This window comes from Amblyomma maculatum, chromosome 3 (assembly GCF_055883805.1).
Source record: "Amblyomma maculatum isolate TAMU_Amacu chromosome 3, ASM5588380v1, whole genome shotgun sequence".
Classification (NCBI taxonomy): Eukaryota; Metazoa; Arthropoda; class Arachnida; order Ixodida; family Ixodidae; genus Amblyomma; species Amblyomma maculatum.
Window position 1 is genome coordinate 30,979,393 of NC_139346.1, and position 26,817 is coordinate 31,006,209.

Below are 26,817 nucleotides of genomic sequence, written 5' to 3' on the forward strand. Positions count from 1 at the left end.
ACGGGCTGGCCACTCTGTCACAGAGGGTGCTCAGCTGCTGATCGAGAGAACACGAGTTCGATCCCAGCAGTAGCAGCTTTCAATGGAGGCGCCCGTGTGCTGTGCGATGTCAATGCACTGTAAAGAGCACCAGGCACTCGAAATATTTCGAGAATTTGAGAGGGCATCCCTCATAGAGCTTTGTGAATCCTTATAATCTAAACCAAGCAATGACTGTGGAACATCCGGGAGGTAAATTGGCTCTACATAAAGTGAAAACTGAAAGTAGTCAACGTACATGAATGCGTGACTAAAGGATCTAAGATCTACGTCGTCAAGGATTACACTATCAATAGCATACGTTTAGTGTAAGAAAACATTTGCTCTGCATAATTACTACCTTGGTGCAGTAAAAATTAATCTTGAAATACTTGTGCAGCTTTAAAACGCCTGCTCAAAATGACCGCATAATTAAAACACTGCATGCTATTTATACACTGTTTCACATAAGGTAACGCTAACAGGAAATTAAAGCTTGTAGGAAATTAATGTAACCCGAGCACTGTTAGCCGTTAGCCAGTAGGGAAATCAAATATTGTACATTCCACGCTCAAGAAGAGTACTGAAAGTTATAGCCGCATCTAGTGCTCTGTACGAACCGACATGAGAATAAATAAGGCGACATAGGGAAACTAACTATAAACCGACAATTTCACTTGTGGAGAAGCTGTTTAGCAGCAAAAAAAAAAAAAGTACTAACATGAGAGAGTTTGCCCCTGAAAATGTTTCAGGACATATCTCGATTGAAGAAGACTCCCAGAGCTTTACCTGAATCCACTAGTTCAGTTTTGGCGGCTTAACATATCATAGGGTTTAAAGAAAACGCTTACTGCTCCTTACCAAAGAGAAAGCTCGCCTAGCCCCATTACGCGAACACCCGGTCGCCGGCATGTGGACACAATGGTGTACCAAAACGACTTCGGATGTCCACAGAAAGAGATGTGAAAATATATACTGCGCCTTTGGCGAAAGCCCTTCCAGCATCATGGGGAAAATCTCGCGTCGACGAAATTTGTACACAAGATGTGTGAGCGAGATTCCGCGAATGTCAGAGTGAGGTCATCAGGGACGATGACCTCACTTCGTTGCCTCATGGGAATGGCTCCGGCGCTCTATGTAGCGCCACAACTGTGAAATTACCAACTGCATGGGCTCACGAAGTAGTGCTGCGAATGCCGAGTAGCCCAGCTATGCATTAATTAAAAAAGCGAAAACATTCTAGCTTACATTCATGTTTCATTGCCTTTATTGAACAATGCTAGAGCTACTCATGCTGGCTTCTGACGAGTAAAACCAATGCAAGAACGTACAAGCCGTACTTGCAGTAAGTACAGTACTAAATCTGAAAGAGACTGTCTTCGCTCTTGTAAATTTTGGGAGGCAATTTTTTGTACTATGCTGACACTGTGCAGTTTTTTTTTTTTTCATTAAACTTCTAAGCTACCTCTGCCATTCATTTACTCAAGAAGCCTGTGCAGGAAGGCATTTTATTTCAGAAGCATTTTAGCTACTCTTCTGGCAAGCAGGCCTTCAAGAGTTCCGAAGGGCGGCTTATACATATGCATAAGGGAGTTTTTATGAAAAACAGATATTTTACATTCGTCGATATTGTAAAAACTTAAGCAAATATCAACATTTACTGGTCGTATTGGGTATTTTAGACATATTCATCATAGTTTCAGATGCGCTGGAATGGAAACAGACATAGTTGGTACGGCAAGCTCAGATTGTTCAAATGCAGCGAGTGTCAGTGCCGAGAATTCGTTCAATTCTCGCGATGTCTGTCTGTGCTCATCGTTCGTATTTCCGTCCAACACATCTCGGAAACGTTTTTACAAAGGCGCGAAGAGCCCTGCTTAGCTAGCTTGACCGCAGGAATCAAATTCCATCGAAAATAAGGAGGCGGACTCGGCCAGAATTGACAGAAGAAACACATCACAGGTGCAGGAAACACATTTGCGCACTAATCGCTGCGCAAATTCAGTCGCACGGAAGGTCATAACTGGCGTAGTTGTCGAACTGATTGAATAATTTATAGGAAGGGAAGGGAGGCAGGTGGGAGTAATGTAGAGAGAGAGAAAGAGAAGCCGTAGTGGAGGGCAACGGAGAAATCTCGACCACCTGGGAATCTTTAACGTGCGCTTACATCGCACAGCACACGGGCGCCTCTTCGTTTCGCCTCCATCGAAACGCAGCCACCGAGGTCAGGTTCGAACCCGGCGTAGTTGTCGAACCTGTAGACTACGAGTGCAATGTTTAGAGTGAAATAATAATAATAATTGGTTCACAGGAAGGGAAAGGCGCAGTATCTGTCACGCTTGCCCTGTGGACACCTGAACCGCGCCGTAAGGGAAGTGAGGGAGTTGAGAATGAAAATGGAAAGAGAAAGGGGAGCCGGGGGGGAGGGCTACGGAGCCGTGCGCTGACATCGCCCAGCACACGGACGCCACTTCGTTTTGTGATTTGTGATGTTGAACGTCCCAAAGCAACTCAGGCTATGACAGACACCGTAGTGGAGAACTCCGGAAATTTTGACCCCCTGGGGTTCTTTAACGTACACTGACATCGCACAGCAGACGGGCGCCTTGCTTTTCGCCTTGATTGAAAAGCGGCCGCCGAGGCCGGGATTCGATCCCGCGTCCTTAGGAACAGTAGTCGAGCGCCGTAACCACTGCGCCACCCCGGCGGTCGCCTCCATCGAAACGCAGCCGCCATGGTCGGGTTCGAACCTGGGAACTGTTCTTGTTGTGGCTGTAGGCAGAAGGAAAAGAAAATGCACGGGTCTGCTGCTGGCTCTATAGCTGAGCCACCTCCACTGCCTCGTGCAGACAGGAGAGAAAATAGAGAAGGAAGAAAAGGAAGACGGAGAGAAAGAGGCGCGCCGCAACAACGGCCGTCGTCCACCACCGAAACGGTGGCAGGTACAATGACGGCCTACAACAGATACAAATTCTGCTGCAGGCTAGCCCCCGCCGCAAGCGGCAGTGGCCTACCTGTCCCAGCCCCATCAGAGCCTCAAGCACAATAGTCGGACGTCTTACCACTGCACCACCTCGGCGGGCCCTTAGAGTGAAAGAAGGAGCCGTTTTGGTGTCGCTACAGCTACTATATATAGTCGCCTACTGAGCACGCGCACAGAGCGAGTGATTCACACGGTGAAGCGTGCTTTCAGGACGCGGAACCAGCTAAGGAATCACGAAGGTAGCTTTTGCCCGGAGTAAAACCGAGCAGGTCCTGGTGGCAGTTCCTGACCCTACGGGGTTGGGACGGTGGGCCAACGCTGCTCGCGGCGGGGGCTAGCCAGGCACCGAATTTTTATCTGTGGTAGGCCATCATTGCACCCGCCACCGCTTCGGTGGCGGTGGACGACGACGGCCGCTGTTGCGGCGCGCGTCTTTCTCTCCCTCTTCTTTTTTCTTCTCTATTTAGCTATTCTGTCCGCACGAGGCAACGGAGGTGGCTCAGCTACAGAGCCAGTAGCAGGCCCGTGCATTTTCTTTTCCTTCTTCCTACAGCCACAACAACAACAACAGTGCCCGCAGTAACAAATCGAGGCAAGCTATCTAGCAAGGCCTATTTATGATCGAGCTTTCTCAATGTGGCAAGGACCGTTTTAAAATTTCTTCATAACTTTATTGAGGTATCTAAATTCTGCTCGCAGATAAGCGTCTGCCTTCAGTGCCTTGGTATATGATGAGGAGGGCAAAACTTTCGTTGAATCGCGCAGCGCAATTACAAACTGAGACGAGCGCGGACCGTACACGAAAGCAAAGAAGCCATCTTTACTTCCAGGCAATATCAAAGAAATAAAAAACATCCCAGATGCCTACACCGCAAAATAAAGGCAAATATGAACTGAATGACAGCAGGAAGCCACCTCACATTTGTTCAGGACGAAATATGTTTTTGAATCAATGCCCAGGTGGCTAAATGTTCGTGCTTTATGAACGAAATGAACTACTCAGAGGGCATTATTGATGGTCTTTATCACATTGCATATTCATGCCTAATGTGCACTCCGAAAAATACTGCAGGCTTCTGCCCCAACCAGTTCACGATGCGTGGCAAGGAGCGATGGTCCACATCAAAGGCCTTTGTGATTCCTGTGGCCGGTGATAGGCCCAATCTTCACATCTCCCTTTTCTCCATGGCGACCAAGGTGAGTTGGTGCAATCTTCATTGGCGACAGGAACTAATATTCCACTTTAGGTTTCGGTTGTAGCCCGTATCGTTTCTTGTGTTAGCTACAGGTTTCCTTCTACAGCGACAGCTCCGAAGTGCACATGCATGGTAGATACTCGTATCGGCGTTAAACTACAAATCATCCCTGCCATCCACCCTTCTTTTCTCCACCTCCTCCTCCTGACACTAAATACTGAATGAGAAAAAAACGTTCGTCCAAATGCACAGGCTGGGCATTTCGTTTCAAAAGGGGAATTGTTAATCCTTCTCAGCTGATACAACTAGTACCAATTATGTATCTTTTTTGCATGTAGTCTTAAATTTGTATAGCCACCGTAGACAAATATGGCTGATAGTTTGCAGCCAGTGTTTACCACAGCACAGGGCCGAAATTTATACTGCAGGGAAACGTTCCTCTGTAGCAAAACCCGAACAGCTGTTGCTAACCTAGGGCACTGTCGTCCTCGATGGTAGTGTTAATTGAAAAGTCTAAAGAATGACACAGAATTTCCTTATGGCGTTATCGCATGCAAAAACTGGTAAATACAGATGTTACACTTCTGGCTATCTTTACTTCAGTCACTTACCGAAAGCATGGTGTCGAAACAGATTACACACTTCTCAGTTCGAATTCCATTCATTCTTGGGAGCACGGAGGTTGAAATAACCGGTGATAAATCATCATCATTATCATCATTTATTTTGCCACATACCGTTGGGGGTCCCCAGAAGAAAAAGCTGTTGCGAAACAGCTTGAAATTTCCTGGGACCCGTACAAGGCAGCATCACTGAAAGCATATCTGTACATTAGCAAACAAATAGTCAATTTGTTTTTCAGTGTGCATTTCACAGCTACAAGCAAAGTAAACACAGGTCGCAAATATCAGTGTACGGAAAGATAAAACATATAAAAAGTCGCCACAAGCAAATTACGTATTGTATAAAGAAGCATAGAAAATAGAGGCCGTCAGCAGTTGGATGCAACAAATTCGCGTATTTGCCTTGGGGTAACTGTTGTGAAGTCAATACCTTGGCTTGCAACTTTGTTTAGTAAGAATGGCAACCTGTTATTTCAGGGCTGCAACATGAAGTCAGTGCGTCTTTTTGTGAAACATTTGTGAAAGCAATAAATTACTAATGTTGTTCTGTGTTGTGGTGTCCCACAGCAATGTATAATAGGTATTATGTGATGAAAACAGAGCATAGAAAATTTGTAATTTGGCTTTTTTAGGGCGAATGTGATGACATCGCGAAAGCGCTCCAGTGACTGATGTACGTTATTTCTATACAGATTCAATATAATCCGTCCACGTCATATAAGTAGACAAAATTACGCCAATAATTTTATGTTTATCAACTACGTAAATGAATGTCCATTCCTCCAGTGTAAACGTTCTACAGCTTTGAAAACATTTATAACAATGAATACACTTTCCGTAATGCGCAAAATTTTCGAAATGTAACGCAGAATGACCCCTTCTCAATCGCTGTTTTAGATGTACAGCAATGCATAAAAGCAGTACGATGTATTTCTCTATTTCCGAGCTCTCCACTGGACCACTTAGCCACACGCCACGAGGCAACTCATGGTGCGCTCTGTTAGCACCGGGCATCATTACTTTAGTGCACTTCTCAAATAAACAACTGAGAGAACGCGTAGCGCTTAGCGTCCAACGCCTTAGAGTTGAACATATTTTAATGTCAAATGCTTCAAAGCTCGTCTGAGTTAATATGTCCACGCGTCAAGTCCTTAAGACAGATGCCAATTCAGATTCGGCATTTCTTTTGCTTATGTTTTTTGGCATTGGCATGCACAATACTCAAAAACAGAAAGACAGTGGGGCAAAAACAGGGAGCAAAAGCATCCTCCTGAGCACGCGCAGCAGAGCAAGGGGCGCTGGGTACCGTTTCACCACCAGGTGTTGTTTAACCGCAGTAAACTCAAGAAACAAGAGCTATTTCAACTTCACCTCCACCCCAATTCGACCCTATGGACGTAGGCTGAGAAATAGAACGCCTTAGCTTATTCCAAGGACACTGATTCAATCCTAACCGCTTTCCTCTACCACCACCACCGAGGAAATGAAAGGTTCTCGTGTAGTGTGCGGTGTCACTGAGCATTACAGCGCCCCTGGGGGTGGGTCGAAATCTCCGGAGCCATCTAATACGTCGGCCCTCATAGCCTGAGTCTCGAAAGTTGTTAAACACCATCAACTAGCAGAACCAATGCCTTAGCCGCTGCGCCAGCGTGGACTGTACACAACAATGCGGCAACAAAACGCATAGGCATTTAATTTTAATCGCGTTCATTTCCACCGGTTTTTCTTTTTCCCGCAGGTGCTCTTTGAAGGGAAGCGTGCAGTGGGCGTCACCTTCATCAAGGACGGCGTCGAACAGACCGCACTGGCAGCACGTGAAGTAATCTTGTCGGCGGGGGTCGCAAATTCGCCCAAACTTCTCATGCTGTCCGGCATAGGACCCAAGGAGCACCTCCGAGAAATGAAGGTACGACGATTAGGCCGCGCTAAGAGCAGGCCACTTTAAACCAGAGTAGACGTAGCCAGTTATTTAGCAGTACTGCGCGACCGTCGACTGCAGCGGGCGGACATCGGGAGAAGAACGAGCGAGGGGTTGGAATCATACTCGTCATACTGCTCGCACAATATGTCGTCTGCTTGGCTGTTCTGCTCCGCCGAAAACAACCCCTGGAATCAAGTTTTATGTCCGAGTTCTGAGAGCGCTTGGTCTATCGGCGGTGTACTTGTGGCTTCGACTGATGCAAATGTAACGTTTCATGTGCTACACTCGTTCCCTACTCTATTTCCGGGTACTGCATCGAGGAAGGTTATTTTGAAGTTGACCGATTATTCAATATTTAATGTCTTCGACAATTATTTTTTTTCCAAAAATAACGAGTGCAAATAACTATTGATGATCCTATGTTGCTTATTTCAAATGTGTGTTTACCATTACACATTTTGTCCACACTATATGCCAAGGATAATAACAATTAGTGGCAGCTTCTGGGACGCTGTTGCTTAACAGCCGGTTGTGGCAGAGGCTGCTTCCCACTAATCAGAACAGCCTAGCAGAGACGACTCACTGAAGCAGCAGTAATCGAGGGCATACCATTGCCCTCGCTTGCCTTGCTATCTCCTACGTCTCCCGGCGCAGCAGCGCCAGGCAGTCGACGGTCCCGCGGTATTATTGAAGGAATTGGCTGGGTGTGCATGTTCAGTGCACTGCTTTGTGTTCGCTATGTTTACACCTCGTGAAGTTTGTTTTGTTGTTGCCACTGAAGGAAGAAGGAAACAAAAATGCACGGGCCTGCTACTGGTTCTGTAGCTTAGCCGCCTCCGCTGCCTTGTGCGGACAGAAGAGAAAACAGAGAAGAAAAAGAAAAGGGAGAGAAAGCACGCGTCGGCAACAGCCGTTGTCTACCACCGAAACGGTAACAGGTGCAATGATAAAAATATGGTGGCAGGCTAGCCCCCGTAGGGCCAGGAGCAGCCACCCACCGTACCCCTTGAGCAGTCTGCAGTGGTAGTGTCTACACTTATTACAGAGCTGCATTAAGCACTCAAGTAAGAGTCGTGATCCATGGTCTCTATATCGACTCGTCACGTCTGAAAAGAGTGAAATTTGGTGCATTCGCGCAGATTACTTCCAGTTGCACGCACTTCTCACTACTTGTGGTTCCGAAGTAAGGACCAAACTAGCATCTCCAATTTATTTTCACTGCATTTATTTTCCTTAAAGCCCCTTTCGACGTATTGTACAATGGTAGCGGTAATCATCGAGGTATATCACACACTTTGTATAAAATTTTAATACTGGCATTTGAAATATGATGGACAGGTGATGGCAGCGATGTAGGCAGATCGGCTATTTCTATAGAAATTGAAAGTGCGTGAGATGAGTTCCAAAACCTGATGGCCTTACAACACCCCAAAAGTGAGTACTGAGCTCTGTTCATAGCAGAAAAAAAATCGAATCAGATTTTGACATGCATTCAATAAATTTTTAAGAAACAGTCTAACACCCTTTTTCCTATACTATGTGAAAGCTTACGATAGATATTCAGCAGAAATATACACTTCGTCTCTTCCAAACATTCTCATTTTTTCCGTGTCCCCTGAAGATAGAATTGTTTTTTCTATTGCATATAATATGCGCGGTCTTGCCAGTGGCAGTACAAAGTATTGGTGACGATATGTCAGGTTCACTAGTGAAAACGGAGTTTTTAGCCTTAGACATAATATTTTTCGTGAAGTCTAACCTAATATAATTTAGTGCGTGTTATGGGCGTTCATAGTTTTCACATAAAGACTTTATGGCAACATTTCATTTTCTTTTTACGATTCACTGTAATAAAAGCATCGCTTAGCGTTTTGAATCGCTGTCAAGTATCATATCTCAGTGGCGCAGAATTTAGTCTAACGCGTAAGTGCTAGGTTTGCTTTTAGCTGCGTGGATAGGGAGTTCCTTCTCGTTCCTTAATTTTCTCAACAATCCGAGAAATCTTTGGAAGGAATTTACCAGTTTGAGAGTAAAGCTTTTGTTTTATTATCTACCAGTTTTTTGACAACATATGGGCCTTGAGTTGTTTATTAGATGGAAAGAAGGCGCAGAGCTCGCTTTTCAGTGTTTCACAGTTGCCTTTAACGTGCAATTAGGTAGTCCTCTGCGGACTGGCGCGAAGTTTCTGTGAAATTGAAAATTATGTGGGTAATCTTATCATATCTATTTGCTCCCAAATAATCAGTCGAGGAGAGGCTATTATCAGGATTAGTCTGTAACATCAAAAATAGAAATTTGTCAACTCTTTTTCTTCCCGTGTAGGATTTAGTACTAATTGGGCAAGGTTAAATTCGAACAGATACTGGTAAATTTTCTTGTTTCAGCTCCCAGAGTGCGCTAGGTTATGGCATTTTGTAGATGGGTAATTAAAATTTCTGGAAATATAATGATCTCTTTTTTTTCCATCAATGATGGATTGCCATCAAAGCGAGCATTTGGATATTGCGTGGTTAATTTAGTCAAGACGGTACTTAGCAGTGGGTACAATTGAGGTGCTTGTGCGGGGGCCTGTAGCGGACACCCGGCCGCACTTAGAGTTGTGTGGCTCGACGGACAAGCCAAATTAATTAATTATCGGATAAATGTTTAGAACCATTCATAGTAAGTGAGGGCTTCCCATAATTACAGCAAATCCAGCACGTGTTTTGTAGTGATACGGACGAAGCAGGGAAAATTTCTGTACATAGGCAAAACCCATTGCATCACTAATGTCATCTATCACCCAGGCTTCTTTTATCAGGAGGCCGCTATCAAATGTTTACTCTGGGTGTAACAGGAGCGGTTGCTTGGGAATGAAGCTGTGTATATTTCTCAAGATTGACGTAAACTAGAGATCGGTGCGGCGACTTCTTTGGGAATTGCTGTAATTGTTAAAAAAAATACTTTACTTTTTCCTTACTTTATTAAAAAAAATGCAGCGATTAGGGCCTATATGGAGGCCTTTGTACAGCAATGAAAATCTAGTATCTTTGTTCTTGGCAAAGGTTAGAATTTGGTTTCATACGTAAATAAACCGGACAAGAGGAATTATCCACAATGCTAGAATTTATAATCATCAGCTTGCGGCCAAATGATTGCGTCATTTGGTTGGCTTTAAAGGATAGCATTGATTGCAATTACGTGACGCTGGCGCTTCCTGTTTTGGCGTACAATACGGTGAGGGCGTTCAATGTCTTTACATTCAAGATCGGATTCAGACGATCGGAGCAATGGCGATCCGGATTCGGCAAATGTCTTAGATGGTGCCGAGATTCAGGGAAATTTACCGGACACTTACACTTTGTTACCCGGTTACCCTCAAATCCTTTAATCTGTGCATCTATTACCTCCCACGTACTCACTAGCATAAAGTAGTCAGATACCATATTATGTGAAAGATGACCCAACATAAAGAGCCTCTTTAACTAAGCCGTACGTAGCTGAGTGGCCGAGGGCAGCATGCGCATGCATGACTCCTGAGAACCAAGAAGGGTCTCCAATCCGGTTCTTATCCCATCCTCCCCAATGTTTCTTTTCACTGTAATTCGTTCCCTTTTTGATTCGGCCTGCCCACACGTGACATCAAAGTTTTTCGACCAATGCTTAGTTTCCCCTCACGCTACCAGGTTCTCCACTGAAAGAGAAACTCATACCGCTGTCGCGTTGATCAATGCCACACTAGATGAAAATCAACGTCAGAACGAAATAGCTTCTTGACACAATGTCGTTATCATATTGTGTGCATTCTGTTCTGCAGAGTAAGCGTTTGCTTTTATGTTCTGCTGTCCCCTTTCAGCCACATCAGTGATTGTGACCAGAGAATTTGTCACTTATTAATTTGAGGCAGATTTACATAGCAAATCAAAGCGGGCAAAATACAAGGGGATGGTGGTGAAAAATACGACAAAAATATATATTTTAATTTTATTACTATTTTTTTCTTATGTTTGTCCATAGCGTGCGATGCCCACTTTATGTTCGGCGCCATAAAACAGATCAGAATTAAAAAATGATTGTGTAAAACCAGTGAAATTCGCTAATTTATCCTCTTATTATTACCTGCATCTTCTGACCAATTAGGGCGCAAGCAGGAGAGGGCGAATGCGCAGTTCAATGTATTTAAGCTTTCGAGCGTCAAATGTTGCCCGTATCCATCGCCTACGCAGATTCCTGTGCTCGCTGACCTTCCTGTGGGCAGCGATCTCCAGGACCACGTAATCGTCGGGGGCATCGGCGTGCACCTCAGAGACCCCTACAACATCGGAGTCTCGGGGGTCAGGGCTGCGCTCGACTACTACCGCTATAACACGGGTGAGGCTACACGAACGAAGATACCTGTGTTTTTGAGCCAACGCTCTACCAGCAAAGCTACAAATGCTGAGCGATTATGTGATGCCTGTTCCTGATTCAGACTTGTGAGCCTAGCACAGCAACAGCGTGTTCTACAGTTAAACCAAGTGCAGTGTGGTGTACTACGCTTAGCCACGAGTCAATACAGTGACTATCATCTATGGTGAACATGACCTTTCACCCTTGATCTTTGGCCTGGGCCACCCGCAAAATTTAACCGGGCACCCCAAAATTGACCGACATAAGACCACCTAGTAAGCAATGTTTTCTCAAGAGTTACCGGCGTAGCCCAGTTAAACCAGTTATTTTATTCCCTCGCGTGTGCGTAAAGCTAAGTTGTACCACCATATTACTGGAAACTTGTTTTTTTTTTCGTCACTATTAATCCCCCTTTTCAGATGTAGAGGTAATAAAATATTAACGCTGGATTACGTAAACCGATACCTGGATACGCTCTTGTTCTGTCCCGACGCAAAAGCGTGCCATTGATAGCAAAAAAAAAAAAAAAAATCCAGAACGCGGCACCAGAACCTGAAGCTGACACCACTGTCATCCGATGGTTTGTCGCCGCTCTTGTGGAGGTCAGTTCATTGCCTGTGTAATATGCATATGCAATGCGATCATCATTGCCCGACCTAACACCTATGTGCCTAGAATGCTTGTAGCACTTTCGGGTGCAAATAACCTGTGAGCAACTGTGCAATTCTCTCATTGCGTTGGCCCGTGGAGATAAGAAATCTGGCGTTTACGCATGCGTTTCAGTCGGCGCTAGGTGGAGGTTCATTTAGTGGCGCATGCTTGAACGAGCATCTCGCCAGTTGCTATTGTTCCCTACTTTGCAAATATGCAAATATTACAGGCCTGTTATGAAGACAGCCTTTTTTATGTTAGCCTTGCAGTGCACACAACTGAATAAACAAACAAAAAGAACGTCAAAGCAATTCACGTTATTTTGACACTCTTCAGGATATCAACCAAGAGGGATCATTATTTTACAGATTTATCGCAGCGAAATTTTCATAAACTCGTGGTTCGTTGCTACATTACGAAACAAAATCGCTCGAAACTGCAGCTTGCAAGCAAGTAACAGGCGATAGAGCAGTGGTATAACCTTTCTCTCGCTGCGGTGTCACTGTCACCCTGCATGTCAGATATTTACCGCTCCTCCGCAAGTTACCATGACCGCTAGATATCGACAGATCGCACCAGGTCTCATTGAACCCGTAACCTCAACATAATCCCAGCAGCAAATTTGTCATTGGTGCGAAAAAAGATAAGAAGCAAATCGGCAGACGTCGATGGTCAGTCAAGATGCAAAATGGCTACAGCAAGTGTATGCCTCTGCTCACGTGTCAGCGTCCAGCGTTGCTATGCCATTCAAAGTTGTTATCAATATCTGTATGAAACCTTGGTCGCCGGCTTTGGTGGGAGTTTATTTCCTGCCATGCGAATAGCATGGCAGGAAAGATATAATTAGGGGCATATTCTCAGTAAGCACATCTGAGAGTAAATTACATAAAAACGAGTCATTCGTGAAATTGGGAAGAACGAACTTTGCCAAATTTTGTATTAATCTTGAACGCTCCGCATAAAATCAACGTTACGAGAAGTTTTTGAAACCAACGTCGAAAATGAGCATCCGGCTAAAGGAGATGCAATTTCGTCGACTCTGCGAGCGCCACTTAGCGGAGTGGAGGCCAAAGGATAATTTGTGTGCATTGAACCTGCCAAATTTCAGCATTGAGTGATATAGTTTAGGCCGCACTGAAAAAGGCTACATTGGCGTTCTGTTCAGGTGCTTGGACCCTGCCTGCTGGCGCCGAGGCTCTGGCTTTCGTGAAAACCAAGTACGTCAACGCGAGCGACGACTACCCGGACGTGGAGATCATGCTGATCGCAGTGCCGCCGAGCTCGTCCTTCGTCGAGACTTATCTCACCGGACAGGGCCTCAAGCAAGAGGTGACGCCGGTCCCGGCATATGTGTATACACAGCGAACAGTTCGATGCAATTGTTGTTATTAATGATTGTGTGGCCATGTTCTGCGACGTTAAAGCTTATTGTTTAGAAAAAGAAGCACTTCTGGTTGTCGAAATATGATTAAGAAATAGCTCCTTCTTTCTTTTTTTCTTCGTTTCACTAAACTTTTGCATGGAAGCACAAGAGGACTTTGCGATCACCGATTGGCCCAGACTACTCTCAGCAATCCGCAATTAAGCTCACATTGACGTCACCGCAGTTTGCTTAGAAACCATACTAGTGGTGGCGATATCTTTCATTCGTTGTTTTTTTCCGCCTTGCAAACACTTAATTTTCAGAAGCAGCAGCGTCGTTTTCTCCAATATTGAGAACGCACGTTTAATTATTATACGACTGTCACGTCAGTGTGACAGCACAGACCCACGTTGGGCGTCCTGACGCTATACACTCCATGCCGCATATTGCACTAAGGCTGTCTTCTTAAACCTTCCACAACAGGACAGATCCGCTGCCTTACACACCCATTCAGCGTTCGTCGATGGTTCGACTGTCGACCATTAGCTGACGTAATTACCGATTAGCAGCTCAGTACTAAACCTCAAAATTCGAATGAGACTGGTCATGCATTGTGTGACATTTTGAGCTTTAATGATGAGCAATTTGCCACCAGAAAATGCCTCAGCAGGCAACATTGTGTATTCTTATTTGAGAACGAGGGAGCGGTATCTATTATGAAGGCATTTCATTAAATCCATCAAATCAGTTGGGATATATGCCGCATAAAACGAACTCGGCTTGTCATTCTCATTCTACTCATATTATATTTCTATTCCAACCCTTTTCTTTTCTCTTACTTCTCCCTTCCTCCATCTGCATATATTCTCTCGACTCTGTGAGAGATGACAGTCGACCCATTCGTTTTCACAAAGTCGTTTAATGTTCACGCAATAAAGCGTGAAGCGAAACACATGCGTACAAAACACTCCCGTACATAAGAAACACATATGATTTCCTACATGTAGTGGACGTGGCCTTCAGGTCATTTAAGTCGGCTATTTTTCATTCGACGTCGAATCTGCACCACGCCAGAGAGCCAAGCACATGCTCCAAAAACAAAGTTTGACCCTTGCGGAGACCTCAAGCAGTTTCGAATGCTGTCTGGCATACCATTAAATTATGAAGTTCTCGTGCACAGCAAGTTTCCATACAATGGATTGTTGTACTTGACAGCAGCGCATTTGCTTTGTAAGTAAAAGTATACCCAAACGTACGGCACATTCCAATTCTGGTGACAAGAGTGCCGTCTATGTGGGCTTCACGGCGTAAGGAAATCACTAGTGTGGCAGATGTTGTACAGGGTACTCTTCAAGGCCAGGGTCACAACTCAAAAGGCATCGCAACCGCCTAGCTCCAACCGTCACAGTCCTCTCTTCTTCAATTTGAAAGGTAGAAATGCCTATCATGCACCATGAAATACTACAGGTCACCTTGAATTTGTCCTGAGTGCCCCTTTAGCACTTACATGTGTGCCTTTTCTGTTCGAGTACAAAAGAGCAAGGTTTTTTTTTTAATTTCGTGTCATTAGAATTCAGGCGGATATAGCCCGCGGCCAAACTGTATAGCATATTGAAAAACGATTTATCTGTTATTTTCAGCTAAATAAATCCTTGTTGCGCCTATACGGCCTTTCTTTTTTAAATCTTAAGCAACCTGTTTTATTATATTCTTATTGAATTATCATGATTATTTCATCTCTTTAAGGCCTATTTCACAATTTTTGCGATCCTCACCCAGCACCAGCGTCGCTTGCTATGCCCTCTTACTCAAGGAAGTTTCACCAAGGTGACATAAAATGTATTACAAACCTGAAAGGGGAGAAACACTTTAACACACATCATAACAGAGACAAACTAATCCCGCCACACGAGGAAGACATCTCTGATTTGTATGTAAATTATTATATGTAGCGACAGTTGAGGCCCCCTTATGGTAATAACTTGGTAATTACATCCGCCTATATGAATCAGTCGTCCCATGCAACGCTAGCCTTTTCTGCGAATCCCTTAGCCTGTCCATTTTGAGCAAACCGCACACTAGGGATATTCTATCGTCAGGGTATTTTTTACTGCTCTAAATGTGTTACAAGCGTCATACCCAGTCTAAAGTAAGCGTCTACGAAAATAATTCAGCTCCTACAAGCTGCTGGTCGTGACATCGTCATGCAATTTACAGAGGACGTAATACTATTTGGTTGGTTTGGTTGGTTTGTGGGGTTTAACGTCCCAAAGCGACTCAGGCTATGAGAGACGCCGTAGGGGAGGACTCTGAAAATTTCGACCACTTGGGGCTCTTTAACGTGCACTGACGTACCACCTGGGGCTCTTTAACGTGCACTGACGTATTACTATAATGCCGCTCCATCATACCGTGGCGTGTAAGGTTGTGTGGCATCTCCTGTATACTATTCTGCAAAGACTCAGTGGCATCCGCTTCAGGAGATTCATATAATCCTTATTAACGATGTGTGTGCGGTGCTGCGCAGGTGTATGACCAATACTACAAGCCGTACCGCGGGGAGCCGTCCTTCCAAATGATACCCATGGTAATGCGGCCAAAGTCGCGAGGCTTCGTCAAGCTGCGCTCCACCGACCCAATGGACCCGCCCGTCATTGACCCTCGCTACTACAGCCATCCCGACGACGTCGACGTAATAGTGGAAGGTTGGTCCCCAGTTAATGTGTTACTACTTAGAGCGATTCGTTTCCTGACATATTCTTACTGCATAGTCACTCCGATGAAGCTTACGGAAACTGTAAGCGAACAACAGCTGAAAATAGTCACTAAAATCCTAAATAACTGCACAAATAGTGCAAATAGAAGTCACGCAGTTCGAAGTATAACCCATAGTAAGCATCCACCGCCTTGTCGCACGAAAGCAGTTGAAGTAAATGTTATCGTTGTTGCAAATAAACTTTCATTTATGGCGCAGCACTTGTCATTAGCAATCGTACCGAGTGTTACAAGTGTTTTTTTGAGCATTTACTAGATAGCGAAAGAAGCTTGAGGACGCTTTAACACCTAATTGCGGTACGACAATTGCCTGTTGGTTCACTCATGCTTCAGTTTTTATTGTGTAAGCAATACTACGCATCTCCAGTTTTTGATCTCAATGCCTTTCAGCTCAACTGCACTTGTAAAACCTATAGTGCATAACAGATCAGCGAACAACGTTCCGCGCGCTCTGAAGATTTTTTGTCCTTCTAGCGACGCTTTTATAAACAAGCAGTCGTAATAAACGAAGTGGGAAATAATTTGCTCCTGCTAAATGAACTACTATTTTTTTCATATTCTTGAAAAAGACACTCCTGAAAATAGCATGATACATAGGTGTCAAATATTGCATTGCGCTTACACAGGGTTCAACATTTTCAGCGATATCCGTAATGCCTGACAGCGCCACACGCAGTCCTTAAATGTGTCGAGACACGAAAACACCGCCGCGCACTTTCACACGATCGCTTCAGGGATAAATGGAGGTGGCCTAAATGCATTCGCCGACCGTCTACGTGAAAAAGATCTCGAACGCACGGTACGCATGACCACGCGAGAGCTGGAAAGTCGCGTCCTTGACGAATAAAAGCGCCGACGGCCGTTACTAAATTAGAGCGAGGTCCTGATCTATCTTATCGAGATCTACGTCGGCATTACACCATGTCCCTTTCACGGGTGACACAATCAGCATATCTATTAAGTTTATGAGAGTTAAAGGGACAGCTTAATGTCATTGGTGGAAAGTAGGACGCATCATATTCTCACTGCTTATTTGAAGCGCAAGATGTAACAAAATTCGAAATTTCTCGGTGTCATACACATCCCAAGGCAAGTAAACTTAAGATTTCTAAGGCATTGCATTTAATTATTTCATGTAGAGGCTCTCAACCAACAACGAGTATTTGGTGCTGGTATAATTCGCATTCAAGCAGCAGAGTAGAAACAAGCACTGTTAACGTATAGATTGTATTATACATTTAATGTCAGTGTGACTGCCCTGGCTTTTGCAATATTACAACACTTATAGAATGGTATTCTTAAGAGCATTACAAAAACTTCTAAAGTTCATCACAGAGATGGACAAGCGCCATCCTGGCATAGGGGTTTAATTTTCTTCCAGGCGCCGCTACGTCTAGAACGTTGTGTGACGTCTTCCTTGCAGCAGAAACTTACACGAGTCACAAATAGCCACAGCTCTAAGAGCCCCGGTGGCTTTGTGTTCCAATATAATTTTAGAAGGCGCCTTAATTTCATTACATGCTGAGAATTAGAGAGCATTAAAATCTTAAGTCGGCTCGGCCTGCTTATTCATAAGCCGTCATCGCTGCTTGGCCAATGCGCTGAATCTGTGCATCCCCCGATACATCATCTTCAGCGGCGTACTTACGTGGTAACCCTGTCTGCTTGCGGGAAATTTCGGTTTCAGTAGAAGCAGCGTAGTTCATTCTGGCTGCAATCTGTCCTGATACGCGGAGCTGTCCGAACACTGCTGCACACAACTAATCTCAGCTGCCAACAAAAGTAAGCTCTCCACCTCGCTTGGCAATGCAACGTGAACAACGCACCTGCAAGCTTTCAATGCCTCTGCAATCTCGGCCTTCCACGTGATTCCTTGACGTCACATATCACAGCGACTAATAAGCGCGCAGCCATGTGACGTGACTTCATGATGTCACAGCAACCAGCTAACTGCACGGCAGACGGCGGATACGACCGGATGCCAACAGGTTTCCTCCAATGAAGCTTTTGTCGCTAAAGCATTATTAACTGGCATTTAAAAAATGACTCAGAAATAATAACTTGTTTATTTATTCGAGTGCCTATATATCGCCCTGGTGGGCGGTACAGTTAGTGGGGAAGGGACAAAATAATCAAACCCTTCACGGCACTAAACTTGGAACTAAAATAGGCAGAGGTGTCAAACATAATGGTGGTTTAACAGCGCAAAACAGGCATTGACGAAGAAACAGACGAGACCCACGCACCAAAACGATCAAACAAATCGCCTTATAGTACACTCATATTATCTTGATACGGCATTAAAATTCCTGTCCTCGCTTTCAATCACGTATTATTTATCAGTGAGTATGGTAATCACTTCCGCGTAACTCTGCGTGTATCTCATGGTTCTTCTGGGAAGTAATCTTCTTCAGCCAATGAACCTAGGTCCTGTACAACGAGCTTTCTTCTTTCTATTATTTTTTTACTACTTTTCCACAACGGCTCTCCAGCGACGTTAGTGAATTCGTCGACAAAAGCGTGATTTAACATTTCACTACAAACGGCTGAGTTATTTTTCAAGGAGACATTCGTCGCGTAAGAAAATGGGTTAATGACTGTCTAATAACCCATATCCCAAGCCAGTGCAAGCTCAAAAGTTTCAACACCAGAACATAGCGCGTTTTTCTTCCTTACAAAATTAGTGCGCATCCCGAATAGATCAATAAATAAAACAGATACTTGGGTGTGAGTTTATGTCCTGATCTAGTTTGACCCGCGGTATACCTATCATAATTTCACCTGTGAAAAAAAATTGGGATTTTTTTTATTGCCGTTTAGGTCATGCTGTTAGGGAAGTAAAATTGCGTGAATGTCAAACATCGGCAGGACCGGTTGTTATTTGCCCCCTCAACCGACTCCCCTCCGTGATGTCTTCCGTTGGTGTATATATGGTGGCTATATAGCATTATATGGCTATGTAGGCGGGTTCGACGTAGACGTGAATATAGTGAACTAGAATAGTTCACTATAGACGTGACCTTGTCGGAGCTGTAAAAGGGGAACAATTTGGTATATCGGAAAAGAGAATGGTACCAGTGAATAGAGCGTCAAAGAAAGGTGTGCAAGTGACAAAACGGTTGATGTGAGTTCATTACGTAATAAATGAGAGCCAATTAAGTATGTAATTGGGAGCCAAGATGGCTGCCAGCCAGCTTCCGGTTTCGGTTATCAGCTTCTGGTCACGTGTCTCAGCGCAGAATTACGAAAGCCTGAGCGTTGCTGCTGCACACGGAACACCGCGCGCCCCTTGTCGAACAAAATAGCGTTTCGCTGAACGCATCAAAGTTCACCAAGACGGAGTATCTGTCACTCGCGGAATCCCGCTGACACAACTCGCGGATAACGCAGCAATGCTCAGGCTTGCGCACTTCTCCAGTGCAGATTCTGCAGTGATCTCGGAAAATTTTTGATTTTCTTAGCGTAGATTCTGGGTTAAGAAGTGCAGTTAGTTGATGGAGGGAGCAAAGTTGCACAAATTATTCTGAGAAACACTGTGGCATGAGGCCCAGGCCAGACATTCTCACATAATATGAAACCAGAGTTAAATGTACTTAAATTCAGCGTCAAGGCAGGAAACGTCTGGCATGAGGATATCCATCCGCTCCAACCACCAGAAACCATGGTTCACTAACAGGTAGAAATGGTTAGAAAAAAGAAGCGGCTTCCTCGATCGGTGAAATTGAAGCAAAACGCCTGGGTTTGGAACAGGTATTACGTAGCCGATTAAGAATACTACGCTGCTATTCGAGACGCTAAACAATTCTTCTTTAATCTTGAATGGCCGAAAATCCTACACATTGATCCAAACAAAATTCCTGCAAATAACAAATCCGTCGAACACTCCTCACCCACTGTGACCCATTCATTGTGTCGGCAAGGCTGATCCTTACCGACACAGTGGGCGAAGAGGTCACTGGCGTTGAATGCGCTGAAATTTGCGTTTTCATGTCTTTACAAATGAAGCTGGCGGATTACCTCCTCTTCCGACCTATGTACTTAAAACCTTTCTGTCCTTCTCTTTTGATGATATTGTTACGTGGCGGCAAGCGATGACAACAGAAGAACCAGAGAGAAGATGCTCGATGGTCGTGAGATGACGTTTAATGAATCTGTGTGCGGGCCTAGCGCGCGCTCCTGCCCGCGCCACTGCCCTCTTCTTCCTCCTTCGTCCGTAACAATATTTTGACTCTGTTAGGAAATATGGAGCTCTCGTCATCAGCTGGCACCGATGGAACCAATTCAAAACTGCTGAAAAACACGAAGTACATCACCGTTAAATACGTATCACTGTTGTTCACACAATTCCTAGCTGCCGGAAGCCTCCCGAATAACTGGGAAGTGGGGAAGGTCATTATAGCACACAAATCAGGTGACGAAAAATCCCCTCTTAGTTACCCCCCATTTTTCTAAACAGCGTCCCCTGTAAAACCACGAATCATGTCATTTACTCCCAAATTATGAACCATCTGTATAGCAACAACGTTTTTCACCCTTCACAGCATGACTTCCGCAAGGGCTTTTCTTGCGCCTTTTTATTCATTATTTGCATAACTTCAGTTCAGTTCAGTCTTTCAGTCATGCCCGACTCTTCGTGACCCTATGGACCATATCACTCCACGCTTTCCGGTCTCTCACTATCTTCTTAACATCACATAACTTGATCTGCAGCGCTTCGAGGATGCCATCTAACCATCGCGTTCGCTGCCTACCGCTTCTCCGGTGACCCTCAACCTTTCCCAACATCAAATCTTTCTCCAGCGACTCCTCTCTTCTCATCACATGCATAACTAGCTGGACCGTAATATGCAAACTGATGCATTTTCTTAGATTTTTCAAAAGCCTTTGACACCATCTCCCAAGCATGTTTGTTACTAAAGCTGGAACAGCTAAATTTACATCCTAACGTCCTTGTCTGAACTAAATAATTTCTAACAAACCGCTCTGTGTTTGTTTCCGTTATTACCGATTTAACAACACATCTAACGTGTAGCGTTCGCATGTTAACCGACGATTGCGTCACCTGACGCGCAATGACTACCGCATCTGATCATGCAGCTCTTCAAAACGATCTTGATCATGTTCATCGCGTGTGCGAACAATGATCATAAAGCTAAATGTCAATAACTGCAAACTTGTTTCCTTTCATCGCCACCAACAGCCCCTCGTATTTAGCTGCACCATTCTGCTATCGATTCTTTGCAATCTTATAAATACCTTGGAGTAACCTTAAGCAATGATCTTTCTTGGCTCTTTTCGTATCACTAACGTCATGTCACCGGTGAACCGGTTTCTTGAATTTCTGAACAGTCTCCTACAGCATGCACCACGGCACGTGAAATTATCGCTTATAAACTGTTGATCAGGTCTAGGCATCTCCTATCTATCATGCACTTCAATGTTGTATAGCAAATGCCCTAGTAGAAATGCGCCTTAAGATTCATTCATTCTGACTACTTTTTCAATACCAGTGTAACAACATTAAAATTGACTTCAATCCGAACTTCTGGACCTAAGCACTCGCCATCGTATAGCTAGCTTTTGCTTGATGTGATAAGATTTTTCACAGCTCACTCAACCATCCTCCGTGCCTAGCACCACCTGCACGCATATCCCACCGCACATTTACTTCATGTTCCTCGGCCACTTAATAGAACTGCTACATTTTCGGGGTCATTTTTTCCTCGAACAGCTATCAACGAAACGGCCTTCCTCACATAATTGATTCAATCGCCTGTCCATCGACGTTTGCAGTGAATATTCCTCGCCATGTTCAAAAATTGTAATCCTCAACTATGATATGCAATCCCACCCCTTATGTAATATCCCGAAAGGGGTCTTTAAGGCAATAAAATGAAATAAATGAACGCAAACACGGAGCTGCGCAGTTTCCAGGCTAATCACAAGAAAACGCACAAATGCTGAAACCGATGCATCTCTTCTAATATACTTCTTTAGGTAGTTTCATCATCTTCTGAGATCGAAGTAGAATCTCTGATTCGTTCACGTTCTCTTGGTGCAGGCCTCAAAGTGTGCAAGCAGATCGCGGACTCAGAGGCATTCCGCGCTCATGGCGCTAAGTTCTGGACGCCGCCATTTCCCGGTTGCGAGCATCACGCGCAGTTCAGCGACGATTACTGGCGCTGCCTGGCTCTGTCATTCGCGGCCACCGCTGCTCACCCAGCTGGGACCTGCAGGATGGGCAGTGACTCACTGGCTGTCGTCGATCCCCGTCTCAGGTACGCACGCAGAAGCACACGGCGTCCGAGCTTCAACACAAAATAAGCTTAAAACGCGAATAGATGAGGTCATTAAATAGCGTAATATAAAAATGAAACAAAGGCTTCGGAATTGACATGTTTTCTATAAGAACCTTTAAAAAAGATACTGCCAAAGGCTTCATTACCCCGAAAAGACCGCGTCTGTGTCGGCGAGTTGCGAGCAAATAATCTCGGACATGACTGTGGTAGGTCGTAGCTTGAAGACCCAAGCAGACACTTGTTCCACTTTGCCAGACACTTGTTCTTCCATGGTTTGTGCGATTTAAGGACACCTCGTGATATCATAAATTTGGGAGGAGCTGCCAACTCGGGTTCCTCATTTGAAGTGGCGAGATGGAATAAGTTTCAACATTTCCTGGCTATTGGATTCCAAGTCAGACACGCCACTGTATAGGCCACATTCTTGCGGCTTGGATAAACCGCAGCCTCCCATGTCAGGGGGGGGGGGGGGGCAGCTACGACAGCTAAGTGGATAACTTGGGAGCTTAGTACTGCATCTTTTTGAGATGCTTGGTGCACTGCGACATACCCTTAAAGGCGGAGATTAAGTGTCCTCCATAATTTCTTATAGGTTTCGATCTCACCTAGAATTGTTGTGTTTAATATGAATTAAAATGTATTTCACACGTAAGCTTCGAATTCAAAAATCTGGCATTATTTAAGTGCACAGTAGCATAGGTTACAAGAATTAAATACTGTGGAACTTTGTGCGCGCTTGTAAAGACATATTTTTCTAACCATTACTTTCTTAAAAACTCCCATCAAGGTGGAAAAAGGCTGCGCTGAAAACCAGAAAACTGCATATGCCGTGCTCTGAGCAGATAGATTTCCCTAAGTTTAACAAGAGCTGTCAAAGACGCCGCAGTGCCGGCCTGAGGAATAATTTGGATAAAACAGTGTGTTATAACATGGAAATATATCTACAGCGGTCGACAGTCCTATTGCTAGAACGGGCATAAAATGAGTATATTCCCTAGATGAGGCTCCAATTCACAACACCGGAGTTGCTCACAAGCACTGACCTATTAGTACTATGCGATAAACAATTGCACCACTGGGGAGATATGGTTTGACCTTCGGAACGAAACAAGTATGGTAACCATCACGAGCTGAATGACTTGTAAACTATACAGCAGAGATGTGGTACAACGAAAATAAAAACAGAGCATTCCCCAGGTGAGGCTCGAAATCACAGCCCCGGCATTGCTCACAAGTACTTTCCTATAAGTATCGTGCGCTAAGCAATTGCACCATTTGGGAGATTAGGTTTCGCGTCCAAAAAAAAAAAAAAGCATATGTGGTAACCAGCACAAGTTGAATTGTTTCTGCACTGGCCGGCAGAGCTAGTGCTACAACGGAAATAAAAAATAGCATTCCCCAGGTGAGGCTCGAACTCACAACCCCGGCATTGCTCACAAGCACTGTCCTATAAGTTTTTTTTTCTTTATTGCATGAATGGGTACAAATACATCAGTAAAAGATCGTGGTTGCCATGCCCCTTGGCTGACAACCGTGTCTAATGGACATTCATTACCACAAGTTCGCCCATCAGACTCAAGACCTCCTCCGCAGCGTCTGGCTGCTTCAATTTTTTTTTGTTTATACACTTGTTCAACAAAATAATCACATACAGATCGTGCATCGACATCAGAGTGTTTATAAGCCATACTACTCCTCCAAATTCTGTGAAGGCACAATAGCAGGATGAGGTCATACTGAAAATCATCATTAACAGTTGTCAAGCACCGAATTCCACGTGGCGTCAATGGCAGGTATTTTTTAAGTGTCCTTTGTAACACATCCCAGTAGAACACCGCATCCCAACAATCTAGGAACACGTGCTCAACTGTTTCAGGTTTCCTACAAAGCACGGTCCTATAAGTACCGTGCGCTAACCAATTGCGCCACTGGGTAGATACGGTCTCGCCTACTGAACGATAATTTCATGATAACTGGCACGACCTGAATGGTTTCTATACTGGCCGGCAGAGGTAGTACTAAAAATAAAATAAAAGGTTTCTTTCATAATCATACGTACCAAGCTCTCAGGTTTTCAAGCCTTATCCATTAATTACATGCATTAAAATCTTGAGTTCGATGTTTGACTGCCCTAGTTACTTAAGTGTCATAAAACAAAACAAAAACTGACCTCTTCAAAATGCGTGCGCTTACAAACGACCTCTGCTGGCTACAATTCGTTTCATGGTACTCCGATGCAACTGCTCACTAATCATACATCATTATCATAACAATACTGAATGCACATTCCCTCATTTTCCTCTATTACTTCGACGGGATGGCAGGTATGAGTCATTCATATAAGCTTTTTTTTCCTTTCTCTGGCGCAGGGTTCTTGGTGGCGTGACCGGACTACGCGTCGTGGATGCCTCCGTCATCCCAGACATGCTGTCGGGCCACCTGAACGCGCCGGTCGTGATGATCGCCGAGAAGGCTGCCGACATGATACTCGAAGACACCAGAAACACTGTTCAGACAGGCAGTAGAGTGGTGGCGTCCAGCTTACAGGAGGCAGCAGTCGGGGAAAGCAGTGTCTACTCTTCGGCCTCTCCCCTCTGTTCCTGTCTGTCACTGCCAGCAGCGTCGCTTCTTGCGGTGTTGCTGTGTGCTCACACGATGGCGCATCGATAACGTCGGGTAAACCCGAGCCACGTGCAAAAAGCGCCTCCGATTTCGTGGAGGTATTGCCGCGTAACTGCCAGACGTGTTCTGTCCGGGACATCAGCCTGTAGGTGGTCCCTGCGACATCAATTCTCACAGCGGCTCATGTCCGAAAGACTGTTCCATTTGCTTTTCATCTCTGTTCAGTGGTAGTTTTCCGAAACTTCCTTTTGTTTAAAAACAACAGTGGTGTTTTTGTATTTGAGTGTCTTCCTGGAAATGCTATCTCCCGACTTTTTTGTTGCATGGACTTAACAAAAGGTAAGAAAGGAAGCAGTGGAGCTTAACTTCGGACTTCGAATCTTTGGTCGATCCTTCGTGCGAAGGTGTCCATGTGGTATCCACCTGTCGGTGACAAACTTTTCTCAAGCTTTCACTTACTCCATTATTGGCAAATGTGAGGTGAAATTTCCTTACGCTAAGAGCAAGTCGCTTACGAGACAGCGGATTGCGAAACCTTAAGTGGAGGCAAAGCACTATTAATCGAATACTGTGCTAGTACTAAATTTCTACAACAGTAATATTTCACTCCATATGTTGGTTCATCATATTTATTAACTTCTTTGCACGCAAAGATGTTAAGAAGAAAGCCTTTCTAGGCTCTTGGATGCGCGCAAAAAGTTTGCGTCCGCGCGAGATTTCCACCCCGTCTAGCACTTGAACGAATTAAGATAGGAGAACTCGTGCTCTACAAAGACTGTGTGGCCGAGTAACTTTGGCCTGTGCTCTGTTTTGTAATGCAATAAAAATATTTTTCAGTATTTTCTCTTTACAATAAACTTCACGTCAATTTACCGCAACATGAGCAAAGCATATTTTTGAATGATTGTGCCCCAACCCATACTTCATTTTTCTTCGGGGTTCGATAATGCGACTTTTCATACTTTGTAAATTCATGACTCTTTTCTGCTCTCCTTAAGCTGGCCGTTATAAATTTACAGAACGCGATGAAAGGTAATAACTACTTTTGTGGTATTCGCAAATTGCTGTCGCCTTTCGCCCCGTTCTCTGTGGGTTTCAGAGAAGGCATCTGACTCAATTCTAGATAAACGAATAAAATAGAAATATTTAGCCTTAAATCTGGCAGGAAACATGTGGCTCCAAAGAACCACAGTATAACCTATGGCTCTGTCTTCAGATGTAATAAATATCTACTCTTATTGTGTTTCCTTTTTTAAACAAACATGCATACGCCGCTTTATTCGGTACCGATTTGAACGGGGAGACGTGTAAGGAAACCTTACTGCAAGCACGGAGTGATAACATCGCCTTTAAATGAAAATAACTGCGTAATGAGGTACAGGTTTATGTTCTTTCTACTCCGCCATGCCATTACCTCGTCGAAGATGAAACATCCCCAAAGCGTAATTTCGAGCTGTGGTTTCCAACCCGTGACGCCAGACACCTAAGTAGCCCACGAGGACACGTATTCTTGACGACTCGAATGAGGGCCATTGTGAATAGTTTCCATTACTCGTTCTGGTACTGAAAAAATGTCGCGCCCCTCTTAGTGCGCATATGCGGCGAAAAAAAAGTATCATCAGCCGGACTATACCCACTGTAGGCCTAAGGCCTCTCCCATATTGCTCCAATTAACCCGGTCCTGTGCTAGTTGCATCCACTCGACCACTGCGAACTTCTTAACTTCATCAACCCATCTAACTTTCTGCCGCCCCTGTAATATACGCTTTCCTTCCCTTGGAATTGATTTATTACCCTAAACGACCATCGGTTTCATCCTCTCTTTGCACTAAATGTCCTGCCCATGCCCAATTTCTTCTTCTTCCACTAAAATGTCAGTACCTTGAGTTGTTTCTCTCACCCACTCTGCACGCTTCCTATCTCTTAATGTTATCCCTACCATTTTTCGTTCCAAAGCACTTTGAGTTGTCCTCAACTTAAGCAGAAGCTTTTTCTTTA

At 44.5% G+C, this 26,817-nt stretch overlaps 1 protein-coding gene across 1 annotated transcript in view; it reads left to right on the forward strand.

Moving 5' to 3' along the window:
* Window positions 1-25,817, forward strand: part of LOC146194448 (uncharacterized) — a 55,097-nt gene extending 29,280 nt beyond the window's left edge. The window contains exons 5-11 of the mRNA XM_084596558.1: window positions 4,074-4,198; window positions 6,559-6,726; window positions 10,947-11,091; window positions 12,926-13,089; window positions 15,651-15,828; window positions 21,960-22,176; window positions 24,567-25,817. Coding sequence (XP_084452684.1) covers window positions 4,074-4,198; window positions 6,559-6,726; window positions 10,947-11,091; window positions 12,926-13,089; window positions 15,651-15,828; window positions 21,960-22,176; window positions 24,567-24,867 — 1,298 coding nt within the window. The 3' untranslated portion in view covers window positions 24,868-25,817. The remainder of the gene's footprint in view (window positions 1-4,073; window positions 4,199-6,558; window positions 6,727-10,946; window positions 11,092-12,925; window positions 13,090-15,650; window positions 15,829-21,959; window positions 22,177-24,566) is intronic.
* The last annotated feature ends 1,000 nt before the right edge of the window (window positions 25,818-26,817 follow it).